Source organism: Tenrec ecaudatus, chromosome 9 (genome assembly GCF_050624435.1).
Source record: "Tenrec ecaudatus isolate mTenEca1 chromosome 9, mTenEca1.hap1, whole genome shotgun sequence".
NCBI lineage: Eukaryota > Metazoa > Chordata > Mammalia > Afrosoricida > Tenrecidae > Tenrec > Tenrec ecaudatus.
Genome location: NC_134538.1, coordinates 160,386,746 through 160,399,428, shown reverse-complemented (window position 1 = coordinate 160,399,428; position 12,683 = coordinate 160,386,746). Strand labels below are relative to the sequence as shown.

The 12,683-nt window shown below is 41.7% G+C and overlaps 1 protein-coding gene across 1 annotated transcript; it reads right to left on the bottom strand.

Annotated features, from left to right (window-relative positions):
• Positions 1-5,852: 5,852 nt before the first annotated feature.
• Positions 5,853-6,785, bottom strand: LOC142456638 (olfactory receptor 2A14-like). The gene has a single exon (XM_075557787.1). It carries the CDS (start codon positions 6,783-6,785, stop codon positions 5,853-5,855), a length of 933 nt encoding a protein of 310 aa, XP_075413902.1.
• Between the last annotated feature and the right edge of the window lie 5,898 nt (positions 6,786-12,683).

The window sequence follows — 12,683 nt, the reverse complement described above, 5'->3', positions numbered from 1 at the left end:
AGATCCAGCCAGAGGAATTGAAAATATTATGGTCAAGTCATAAATTCATTTCTTCCTGTACTCGGACTTGACTCCACAATCATGAAGCAGTTCCCTTGACCACTTCTCCATTTTCAATGTGAAGAAGTGGTTAATATAGCGGGTTATTTATTGGTCTTCTGCATTAGCTTGAAGGGAACAAGACATGGGTTTCTGTTTCAATAACCAGCTGATTTGAGACCCACATGGGGAGTGTTTATCTTATCCTGAGGTTAAGTTAACACGATGGCAGTGAATTTAGTTTGAATTCAGATCACTCATTGCTTAATCACCCAATGGTCCACACTGGAGTGTCCTCTTAGAGAATTATTTTCTCTTGACAACAACCAAAAAAAAGGACAACAAATTCTTGGTAAATAATAAATTTGTTTTTCAATCACAAGTCATTTTTAACAGTTCTTAATGGCCACCTCTTCCTTTCAAATGTCTTTTATGAGTTAACCTCCATCTCAGACACCTCTAGCTCATTTAGCCTCCGTGTGGCCTTTCTCCTCCTGCATGGAGGCCAACACAGCAGAGACGTGTGTTTCTCACGCAGCCTCTCACGTCTTGTCCCTCCGTGTTCATGATCTTAATCTCCTCTAAGTCTAGTTCTTCACAGAACTTTGGTTTTTCAAATGGGATGCAAAGGGTATGTTAAAAATAATAATAATATGTTCAATCTACTTTAGAGCATAGAAAATTATGCTTTAAAGCAGGTTAAATGAGCCAAACTTGACTTGTCTTTAATATAATCAATGTGAGCAGATGATCCTCACTGTAGTCACGTGCTTCATCTGAACGTGTTCTATGTTTCACTGAAGTGCTTGCCCCTATAGCTCTCGGTCTTGAAATACTTTTTTCTATTTTATTTGTCCATGCTGTATCCATTTGTATCCCAACATAGATTTTTTTTTGTTTTAAATAAAACATTTTATTGGGGTTCTTACAGCTCTTATTACAATTCATGCATCAATTGTATCAGGAATATTTGTACGTATGTTGCCATCATTCTTTTCTAGACATTTACTTTCTATTGAGTCTTTAGTATCAGCTCCTCTTTTTTTCCCTGCCCCCACCTCTTGACCCTTTGATAGATTATAAATTGTTATTATTTTCATATCTCAAACCAACCACTGTCTCCCTTGCCCCATGGTTTCTGTTGCTCTTCCCCCTGGAAGGGGTTGTGTGGTTTTGTGTTGATCACTGGGATTGGTTCACCCTTCCCCCCCTCCTTTTCCCCCTTCTGCCAACCCTTCTGGTATCACTATTCTCGTTTGTGTCCCTGGACTCTTTTCTCTTTTCTACGCCTGTGAACATGCTACATCTCATTCAGAGTGAGAAGCAGCACTGGGAGCATGATATTGGGGAGGGGGGGGATGAAGCATCAAGGAACCCGAGGAATATTGTGTGTTCCATCGGTGTTTTACTGCACCCTCATTGACTTGTTCCTTCCCTGAGACCCATCTGGGGGTGGATGTTCCATTGTTAACAGATGGTCTTTGGGTCTCTGCTCAGAACCCCTCATTCTCAACAACATGTTTTTGCTTTTTTCTTTGTCATGGGTCTTCTGATGCCTGTTACCTGCCTTATGACTCCTCCTGATCCCACCGGTTGGTGTGCTTCTTCCATGTGGGGTTGTTGCTTCACTGCTGATTGCCGCTTATGTAACTTAAATCCTTTTAGACTCCATATGCTATATCTTTGAATAGCTGGGCACCATCTGCTTTCTTCACCACATTTACTTATGCACCCATTTTATCTTCAGCGATTGTATGTGTGTGTGCATGTGTGTGTGGAGGGGGATCACAAATTGCCAGTTTGTTAGAACAAAGTGTTTTTGTATTGAGGGTGGGTATAAGCTGAGGCCTGAAGTCCATCCACAGACTCAGCATATTGCCATATGAATATATATACATAGACAAAATACCTCTATTTTTATGGATGTATTTACATATGTACACACCTATGCTTATACCTCTATCCATAGCCTTGCTTCCTAGATCTGTCCTGTTTCCTTTTGCCTTCCTCCTGCCCCACCATTATGTTCCCTCTACTTCTGCTTCTTAGTACTTCCTCTCAGCTAGTTAGCTGCTGCTCCAACACCAACAGGATCTCTATATTTTCCCTGTTGTTGATTTTAATTCCCTAGTTGTTCCCTGTCTATGGCGTTGTTTGCTCACCACACCCTTCCCCTGCCACTTTCTCCTCCCCCACCCCCTGAGATCCTCCTGGACCATCAGCCCTGTTGCTTTCTCCTCAAACTTACTTCCCATGCCTGTCTTACATAAGTAGACAAGCCAACAATGACATAAATCAAACAGTAAGAAAACAAAAGATTGAAAAAAGAAAAGTGGGTAAAGGGAAACAGCAGTTGGTGTAAGACAGGGTGGGGGAAGGAATAATTTATAAATTATCAAGGGAACATGGTGGAGCAAATATGGGGGAGTTAGAGTGAAAAACAAGGAGCTGATACCAAAGGCTCAAGTAGAAAGAAAATGTTTTTTAAAAGATGATGACAACATATGTACAGATGTATTTGATACAATGGATTTATATATGGATTGTGATGAGAGCTGTAAGAGCCCCGAGTAAAATAAAATATTGAAAATAAAATTTAAAACATACATAATTCCAGGTCTGTCTGCTGACCTTTATGACTTTCTCCTGATTGGTCCTGGGGGAATTCTGGGAGCTGCCCCTCCTAGCCTGAAGTCTATTTTGTGGGCTCTTTAGGCACTTTGTGTTTTGGCTTTGTTCCAGTTGCTGATCTATTATGCTCCTTTCTTGGTTTGCCCCACTGCGGAGGGTTCAGACCACACTACCTCCCTGCCGTGTGTCCCCATTATTGTTCTCTGTACCAGTATGCACCAGTAAGGGGACAACATGTCATGAGCTGTTGTCTGCCCTACCATCCTCTCTGTGCCTTAGCAAATCTGTGAAGGGACATCATCCTCTGGGCTTGGAATGCCAATATAGGGCCTAGGCTGACTGTCCCTTTCTATTTTACCTTCTTGGTTTGCTTCCATGTGGACATGTTATGCTGGTCCCTCTCCCCAACCTGTAGTTTTAGTGTTGTTCTCTGCTGCACATATTTCTAGGGAGGGGTCAGTTGGCTCTGGTTGGGGTCGGCCTTCTAGCCCAGTATTTTCATGCATTGTTCCACATGGTTACATTGCCCTCATAGTTTAGAGTGTTGTGGTGGGGTCTGAATGCACACTCCCAATTCTGTGGAGACATAACCAATACTCTCCCCCTGGGTGGGTTAGTGCCCTGCTCCTCCCAAGCCATCATCTCAATTTCTCTCTCAACCCTTTTTATCTCTCTCCCTTCCCCCATCTCTCCTTCTATGGGCTGTTTTATCATGTACCTCCTTGGGTTTGACGTGACCTCCATCCAACTGCCTGTACCTCAACCCGTATAGTGTGAGATAAGGGGCTTTCTTCTATACCCAATGTGCTGTTTACACATACCTCAGGGGACTCATGTTGTACTTGTCCTTTTGTGATTGGCTGACCTCGCTTAGCATAATTTCCTCCAACTCTTTCCATGAAACCATGTGTTTTCATGTAACCATCCATGCTTTTTAGCAATGTGTGTCTGTGCCAGAGTTTACTAATCCACTCATCTAGCATTGGAAATTTACCAGTCGGTTGTTTCCAACTTTGTGTGATTATGAATTATGCCACAATAAACACTGGAGCACAGATGGCTGGTGGTATTTTATTTCTTACATCCTCTGGGCATATGCCCAGTCGAGGAATACCTGGGTCATAAGGGAGATCAAGTTCCACTTTCTTTCAATATCACCAGATTGCTTTCCACAGGGGCTGAACATGTCTACACAACCACCAGCAGTGGAGGAGAGTTCCTATCTCGCCACAGCCTCTCCAACATTCATTGCTCTCTGATTTTCTGATTGGCCTAAGTAACATAGATTATTAAAAGCACTCCTGGGTCTTAAATTATCTGTCCTACACACTTTTCTTCCTTTGCTGATAAAATAATTATTTGCTGTTAGTATACTTTTGTTCAAAGCTGTGCCTAAGCAATAACTATACTAAAGCCTATGATGCTATATTAAGTGTGTGATCTGGTCAATCAGATCAGTGGGAGCACAGTAGAAATTAGGGTGGGGTCCATATAAATATAAAAGCTGTCCTGATTATGACACCTCTAACATGGTGAGGTTCCCATGACCCTTTTCCTGAAAGAAAATCAGGAGTTATGGTAAATTGCTGACTCTCAAGTTGACTCAAAAATATGAGAATGTGAAGGAAATTTAACAAAAATCATGTTTTTAAGTAACCATTTTCTGAATCATGGAGAAGCTATATGAAATTCATCTGCCCAGTCTTGATACTTTTCTGTAGTTCCACATGGATTTGAAAATAAAGTATCATAAAAAAGCTTTTAAAAATCTTGTAGGAGGTGTGTTAAGTAGGAACAAACATACAACCTCATTATGAGCTCATTTTGAGTTCAGTAATTTCAATTTTTATTCATAGTTCTTTGATGACTTCTTCAGAATTCGTCTGTCTTTGACAAGCTGTTATCAGGAAGTGAGATATGATCAATCCTGGGTCAGAGATCTCATCTCGGTGGGTCTCAGGTCAGTGCACCCATGGAACTGCTTCTCTGCGGGATCTTCTCTCTGTTCTTCATCTTCAGTCTGCGGGTAAATGGGAGGACCTTGGGGCTCCTCTGCCTGCACTCCAAACTACACCGCCCCATATAATCCTTTTCACATTTCATTTCATCCTTATGGCGTTTGCTCCCAACTATGCTCTCTAGTGAAGGTTGAGAAAAACATTTCTGTAGCTATATTATGCAGAATTTTATCTTCTTTCTCATCCTTCCTTTCTTTCTTTTTTTGCTTCCTCTGACTGCCTGTACTCCCATGGTCTATACAGCAGCCCAGGCAACACTCATGAGCAGGCGGTGTAGAGGGTGACTCTCAAAACAGATCATGAAAGCTAAGGTTAATTCAACACACAGTGGCAAAGTACTTCTGATAATTAAGCTGCAAACTTTTAGAAATTAGCAAAACCCAAGACACTGGTTAATTCAACATTAGCAAAACCAATCAATACAAGAGATTTCTGTGCTTGCATCTACTGGAATGCTGAAGCCCTAATTTATAATCTCAGTGGCTCTCATTCCTAAATCTCAAGTTAAATTATTTATGAACAGCAAGGAAATTGCTCTGAGCTTCTAATGATGATGGAACGGGCACTGGTGTTTGCAGGCCAATGTTTAAGACAACATATGTTTTAGGACTTGTCAAACAAGCAGAGGATCACTCGGGAGTGGGCCCCAAATGCCCTCCAAGTTTTTCCTCTCAAGAGATCCAGTCATAGTTGTGGTCTCTGGGGCCAAAAGGGATTGGACTTGACATTGGTATCTACTGAAACTGAATGAGCTTTCAGATGAAATAAAGAATCAGTAAATAACAACGCAAGGCCTCAATTGGCCAGGTTTTTTCCTTTGTCGGTATAGTTTTATTGAAACAAAGCAACACTCACCTGTGGACACATCCTGTGGTTCCTAGTGTATTTGTTACAGAGACCAGAAGGCCTCCAGAGTCTCATGTGTTGACCATGAAATGATTCAGACTTGCTGTTACTTCTTGTGTCTTCTCAAAGTATCAATGCTAAACTCAATGTCATGAAGATATTCTTTTTCTTTTTTGCTAAAAGCACTAAAGTTCAAGTTCTTAATGTTTGGGTCAGGAATGTTACATTTAAGGTGCCATTTATTCCAGTATATAATAAAAATTTGCAATGTCTATGTCCCACGGAGAAAGTCCCAACCCCAGGACTCTCAGATATCTGTCACGTTGACCTCTCCTTGCATAACCCTCTCCATAGGGCACCCTTCACCTCTGCATTCCTCAGGCTGTAGATCAGAGGGTTCACCATAGGGTTGAACAGACAGTAAAATAGGAAAAGGATTTTTTGCTGCTCCTCAGGGTGGCTGGACTTGGGTGCCATGTACATGATGATGGCACTGCCAAAGAAGAGCCCGACCACGCAGAGGTGGGAGGAGCAGGTGGAGAAGGCCTTCCTGCGTCCATCCCCAGACTGGATTCTTATGATGGCGATGAGGATGCGGGTGTAGGAGACCAGCACCAGGCAGAGGGGCACCAATAATGAAAACACACAAGCAACAAAGATGACCAATAGGTTGAGCCACGGATCAGCACAAGCCAGCTTGAGAATGGACAAGAGTTCACAAAAGAAGTGGTCAATCTCATGAGGTCCACAAAAGGGCAACCTAAGGATGAGAATGATATGAACCAGAGATAAGAGGAAGCTAAGTATCCAGGAGGTCACTGCCAGGGTAATGCAAACCCTCCAGCTCATGATGGCCGAGTATCTAAGGGGATGGCAGATGGCCACGTAGCGATCATAGGACATCACCATCAGGAGAAGACATTCCGCCACGCCAAAAGCCAGACAGAAAAATGTCTGCATGATGCAAGGGACAAAGAGGATGGTTCTTTTCTTGCTCAGGAGGTTCACCAGCATCTTGGGGACATTGTTGGAGGCATAGGACATGTCCACAACTGCCAGATTGGAGATGAAGAAGTACATGGGAGTGTGCAGTCGGGGATCCAGGCAGATGAGCCCCACAATAGCCCCATTTCCCAGCAGAGTTAAAACATAGCACAAGGAGAAGAGCCCAAAGAAGAAGTATTCCAGTGAGGGGTCCACGTGGAATCCCAGTAAGGTGATCTCTGAGATCCAGGTCTGGTTGTCCCCCATGCTCATGCGGCTCAAACGGATGGGGCCAGGGCTGCAACAGGAAGGTCCCAGCTGAAGAGCTATCCAAGGTACACAATATATAAGGAGTGATGGAAAAAGAGAGTATTTACAAAGGAATCATTGCATGTGGATTTTCTTTATTTTATTTTTATAGAATTGTCTATTTTTAAAACTTTTTAAAAATAAATCATTTTATTGGGGCTCATACAACTCTTATCACAATCCATACATACATCAATTGAGTAAAACACCCTTATACATTCGTTGCCCTCATCATTCTCAAAATTCGCCTTCCACTTGGGTTCCTAGAATCAGCTCATTTTCCTTTTTACCCTCCCCCTCCCTCCCCACTCCCCCTCCCTCATGAGCCCTTAATAATTTATAAATTATTATTTTATCTTATCTTACACTGTCCGGCGTCTCCTTTCACCCACTTTCCTGTTGCCCACCCCCCAGAGAGGAGTTTATATGTAGATCCCCGAGAATTGTCTCTTTTAGATAAAAAGTGTCCTGGTCCCAAAGCAGTTCCAAGTTGGTCTGCCACCAAAGTGCCCAAGGTTGAAAACCACCAGATAGAGGATAGGGCTTTCTACTAACAGAGAGATTACAGTCTCAGAAACTCATAAGGGCAGTTCTAGCTTGTCCTATAGATAGTGACTGAATGGCAGTGTTTTCAGTTTGGGGTATTTTATTTTTAGATATATTATTAAACTAAGTCAGTATTCCCATAAAAATGAACGGAAGTCATCTTTATTCAATGAAATCATAGAAACATTATGTAGACTCTCCCGTATGTTTCTGTAATGCTATCAGAACAAAGAAATTTGGAAGCAAAGCAAAAATATATGGAAGAGAATTGTATGGCCACCCTACTCGAGAGGTCCAAATATGTGCCCCTTCTAAAGAAAATGATCTGACAGAGTGTGGAAATTTCCAAACACTATCATTGATATTATCTGCAAATTAAGTTTAGCTGAAGATAATTTTTTTAAAGTTGCAACAATAAAACCAACATGCAGCTGCCAAAAAAGTCATGCTGGATTCAGCAGAGGACATGGAGTCAACCCCAACAATATCGTGGCTGATGTCACATGCACCTTGGCTGAAAGCAGAGAATACCAACAGGTGCTCACTTGTGTTTTATTGATAATGTAAAGCCATTGGACTGTTTGAATTGTAACAAGCCATAGATAATATTGTACAAACCTGGTCTTGTGGAACTTGATCGGAGACCGAAAGGCAGCCATCCCAACAGAACAAGGGGATAATGAATCATTTCAACTCAGAAGAGGTGTTCATCAAGGCTCTATCATTATATAATGTTTTTTGCAGTTTGTATGCTGAGCACATAATCTGAGAAGCTGGACTATAGAAAGAAGTAGAATGTGGTCTCAGGACTGGAGGAGGGTAATCCTCAAGGTGCACTTGACAAACCTTGCACACTGGGAGACAAGAAGTCCCGAGGCACTTAGTGATGAAGACCCAAGAACGCACCCTTCAGTAGGGACTGCACCTCAACATCCAGAAAACAACAATCCTCCAAACTGGATTCAGGAACAGCATCATAAACATGGAAAAAAGAATGAATTGGTCAAGGATTTAATTTTAGTTGGGCCCACAATCAAAGTTCATGGAAGTAGCAGTCAAGAAATCAAATGACATACTGTGTTGGGTGAATATTGCCCAAAAAAACAACAAACAAAAAATGATGTAAAGTTTTAAGGAGCAATATTATTACTTGGGGGAATAAGTTTGCCTGACACAAGCCATGGTATCGTCAATCTCCTCTAATGCCTGTGAACTCCGTACATAATCAAGAATATTTGACAAGAATTGATGCATTTGAATTATGGTGTTTGTCTAGAATGTTGAATATAGCATGGACTTGCAAACAAATCCATCTTGGAGCAAGTACACCCAGAATGCTCCTTAGATGCGAGATGGGGACACTTTTCTCAAGTATTTTCGACATGTTATCCAGACGGTCCAGTTAGAGAAAGACACAATGGCTGGTCAAGTCAGGGTCAGGGAAAGAGTGGATGCCGGTCAGGCTGAGTCACTGACTCTAATAGTGGGGTCAAATACATATTGTGGGGATGTGGCAGAACCAGGAAGTGTTTGGTTCTGCTGTACACAGGGTTACTATGAAACAGACCAATTGGAAAACATCTTTTTTTAAAAAGCAACATATAAGGGGGGTTAAAAAGTTGATGGGAAAAACGCTATTAACTTTAAGTGCAGAGTGGAGACCCAAGGCCCAAGTGTCGGCCAATGGAGATCCCCTCATAGAGGCATTTAGGAGAGGAGATGGGTTAATTAGGGTGCGAGGTAGTACCGATGAAGAACACAGCTTTCCCCCAGATCCTGGATGCTTCCTCCCCCCAACTACCATGATCCGAATTCTACCTTGCAGGCCTGGATAGGACAGAGGCTGTACACTGGTACATATGAGGGCTGGAGGTACAGGGAATCCAGGGTGGATGATACCTTCAGGACCAAGGGTGTGAGGGACGATGCTGGGAGAGTGGAGGGTGAGTGGGTTGGAAAGGGGGAACTTATTACAAGGATCCACATGTGACCTCTTCCCTGGGAGAGGGACAGCAGAGAAGGGGGGAAGGGAGACTCCAGATAGGGCAAGATATGACAAAATAACAATGTATAAATTACCAAGGGCACATGAGGGAGGGGGGAAAGGGAAGGGAGGGGAAAAAAAAAGAGGAACTGATGTAAGGGGCTTAAGTGGAGAGCAAATGCCTTGAGAATGATTGGGGCAGGGAATGTATGGATGTGCTTTATACAATTGATGTATGTATATGTATGGATGGTGATAAGAGTTGTATGAGTCCCTAATAAAATGTAAAAAAAGAAAAGAGGAGAAAAAATGATTAGGGCAAAGACTGTACAGATATGCTTTATACAATTGATGTATGTATATGTATGAACTGTGATAAGAATTGTATGAGCCCCTAATAAATTGTTAAAATTAAAAAAAAGACTTTTCATTTTATTTTTCCACCAACAATTGTAATCCCTTCATATATACACAGTAGAAAGTTATCTAAGGTCCACGATGTATTCTCTAAAATAGGCTACCTTGTGATTTCGACATTGTGTGAGCACCACAGTCAGTATACAGGTAATCCCCAAATTACAAATGAACCCTATTTTTAAATTTGGCTGTAACTCAAATTTCATTATAAATTGGACTAATTAGGTCCAATTAATGAATTTTTACATTAAATATTGGTCTTTGTATACTCATGACCTTGCTATAGAGAAAAGCATAAAAAGACACTTTCAGATACACAAAAACGCCTTTAATATAACAATTCAGTAAAAATAGTATTAATTCTGTTATGAAAACCCACTGCATTTGTCTCAAACGTTTAACAAAATAGGCCTCGTGGGAGCTGGGACCAGGATGTAGCTTGCATTGCTCAAATGGATGTCGTATGGAGCATGGTTGTATGTTTTTAATATCGACAGTGTTAAAATATCTGTGTCGCACATAATGAAACACATTCTACTATGACTAGGTAACACATAATATTATATATACTATATGTAAACAGAACAACACACACACACAAACACACATTGTTTCTGAGAGTTCAAGAATGAGGATTCTCTTTCAGGACTCGGAACCTAAACTCACTGCCATGGAGTTAGTTGATCCTGACTCACAGTGATGGAATCAGGGTAGAACTTCCCCGTGGGTTTCGCACCCTGTAATACTTTACAGGAATATAAAGCCTCATCTATAACCCATCGTGATTACCGATGTAAGTAGCAGAGAAGGATTCCCACAAATCCTCCCCCTCGCAGACACTGCCTTTTTCTCAGCTCTCTTGCCTTCTTGGTCCAAGATAAGGGATAGTCTTGCTCTCTGTCCCTATTGCTTGATCACTTATCTCTGAGGCTTTCATTCCTTTCTACCACTTTGTGCAGATTTGAAATCCCTTCTCAATAACTTCTTCACATTCAATGCCTTGAAAACTTCCAGCAGCATCTTTTAAACAGCTGACTTGTGGCCTGTGGAAGCATCTGCTGGTACATGTTCTCCATTTCTAGTGTCTGATTTGCTCAGAGTTTCATTGGCCTCAGCCAGCACTGAAACTGACCTCACATGGGAGCATCCTTGGGTACAAACAATGATCATGTGTGCACACATGATGTTAGAAGGAAACATAATGGCCTTTCTGCAGCCGCCAATGGATGAACTTACAGGAGGAAAGCTACTTCACAGTGACAGCAATTATACTGAGACAGGTAGTTGTCCTCTGGTGGCATTTAGTTTGCCTGCATTCCCCTTTTGATGGAGGAGCCCCAGTGAAGAAAAGTCACAGGGTTGATTTTAGGTTCTCCTCTGACAGACACTTTGTTTTCCTTCACTATAATGGAAATAGTTATATCCTCTCGATATTCTAATTCAAACTAATTGCTTATCAGAAAAGTTCGATTATATGAAGAAGAATGTGGCATCGGGATTGGAGGAAGGTTTGTTAACCTGCAATATTTAGATGGCACAACCTTGAGTGCTGAAAGGAGCAGGACTCGAAGCACTTGAAGCGTAAGATCAAGACAGCAGCCTTCATTATGAATTAGGACACAGTGCCATGAAGATCAAATCCCCACAACTGGACCAACAGGTAATATCAAGATGATGTCGAAAGGATGACGTCATGGATTTTGTCTTGTTGGGGCTGCAATCCATGATCATGATAGCAGCAGCCAAGGATCTCAAGATGAGTTGCTTTGTATAAATGCTTCACAAGACCCTTTTAGAGTACAGAAGAACAAAGACATGACTTTGAAGACTAACTTGTGCTTGACCCACATCCTGGCATTTTCAATTGCCTCGTATGTATATGAGCGATGGGCATTGAATAAGATTGAATAAGGAAGACTGAAGAAAAATTGATCAGTAAACACAACTGTCTTAGAAAATTATAGTTAGAATACTCTAGGGGTGAGGATGGAAAAAAGGCTTATGTTTGCCTACTTTGGACATGTTAACGGGAGAGACTTTTCCCTGGAAACGGATATCGTTCCTTGTAAATGGAGGGCAGCTAAAAAGAGGGAGGCCCTCCAGGAGCAGGACTGGCAGAGTGGCTGCAATAATGAACTGAAGCAGAGGAGCATTCGTGAGCATGGCGCAGACCCAGGCATTGATTCTTTCTGTTGGGCATGGGGGTCTCTGTGGCTCTGGTGCATTCTGGGAAAGGAAGGCAGTGGATGTCAACTGAGGATCAAGGATCTGGAAATATTCATTCCCTTCTTATTTATAGCATTAAAGTTTGGGAACTAATATAAGATTCCATTAATCAGTTGAGTTAAATATATTTTGCTTCTCCCACGACACAGGGCACCATTCAGCCCTACAACAAATGACCTGAACCTGTCTTTCCATGTGAAGTAAATGTGACATGGGTATGAATCCACTGACGTTTTAAAGTGCAAACACATTTACACACATAGGACCTTTAGGGATTTTGTAAACATGTGGGAAATTCTGCAAGTTAAAATGTGAAAGCTTTCACATTAGTTGCTTCCAGTGAGTACTATGTTCAACTGTGCCTGGCTTACAGACTAGGCTGTGCAGGCCTGATTTTTATAAGCCTGATTGATTGCCAGAGGGGGTGTGGTGGGGATTATTTCCATTTATAAGAAATCTTTGAAGTTAGAGAAAGTGGTAATTACATACAATTACTACTTTACTGGAGGATTAGCACTCACTGAGTTTCACGAGAAATCTGGATTCTGCGGGATTTTTCACAGTGTTTCACAGGGGAGCTGCATGTTTGAGAAAGGGTTAATCCTTCACAGGAAAGAGGATTGGAATTCCAATTTCACTTTTGTTTAGAGAGGCACAATGTAAGCAGTTGTGGTATAGAACAT

Coding starts and splice junctions, on each gene's coding strand:
- LOC142456638 (XM_075557787.1), bottom strand. CDS start 6,785: ATGGGGGACAACCAGACCTGGATCTCAGAGATCACCTTACTGGGATTC.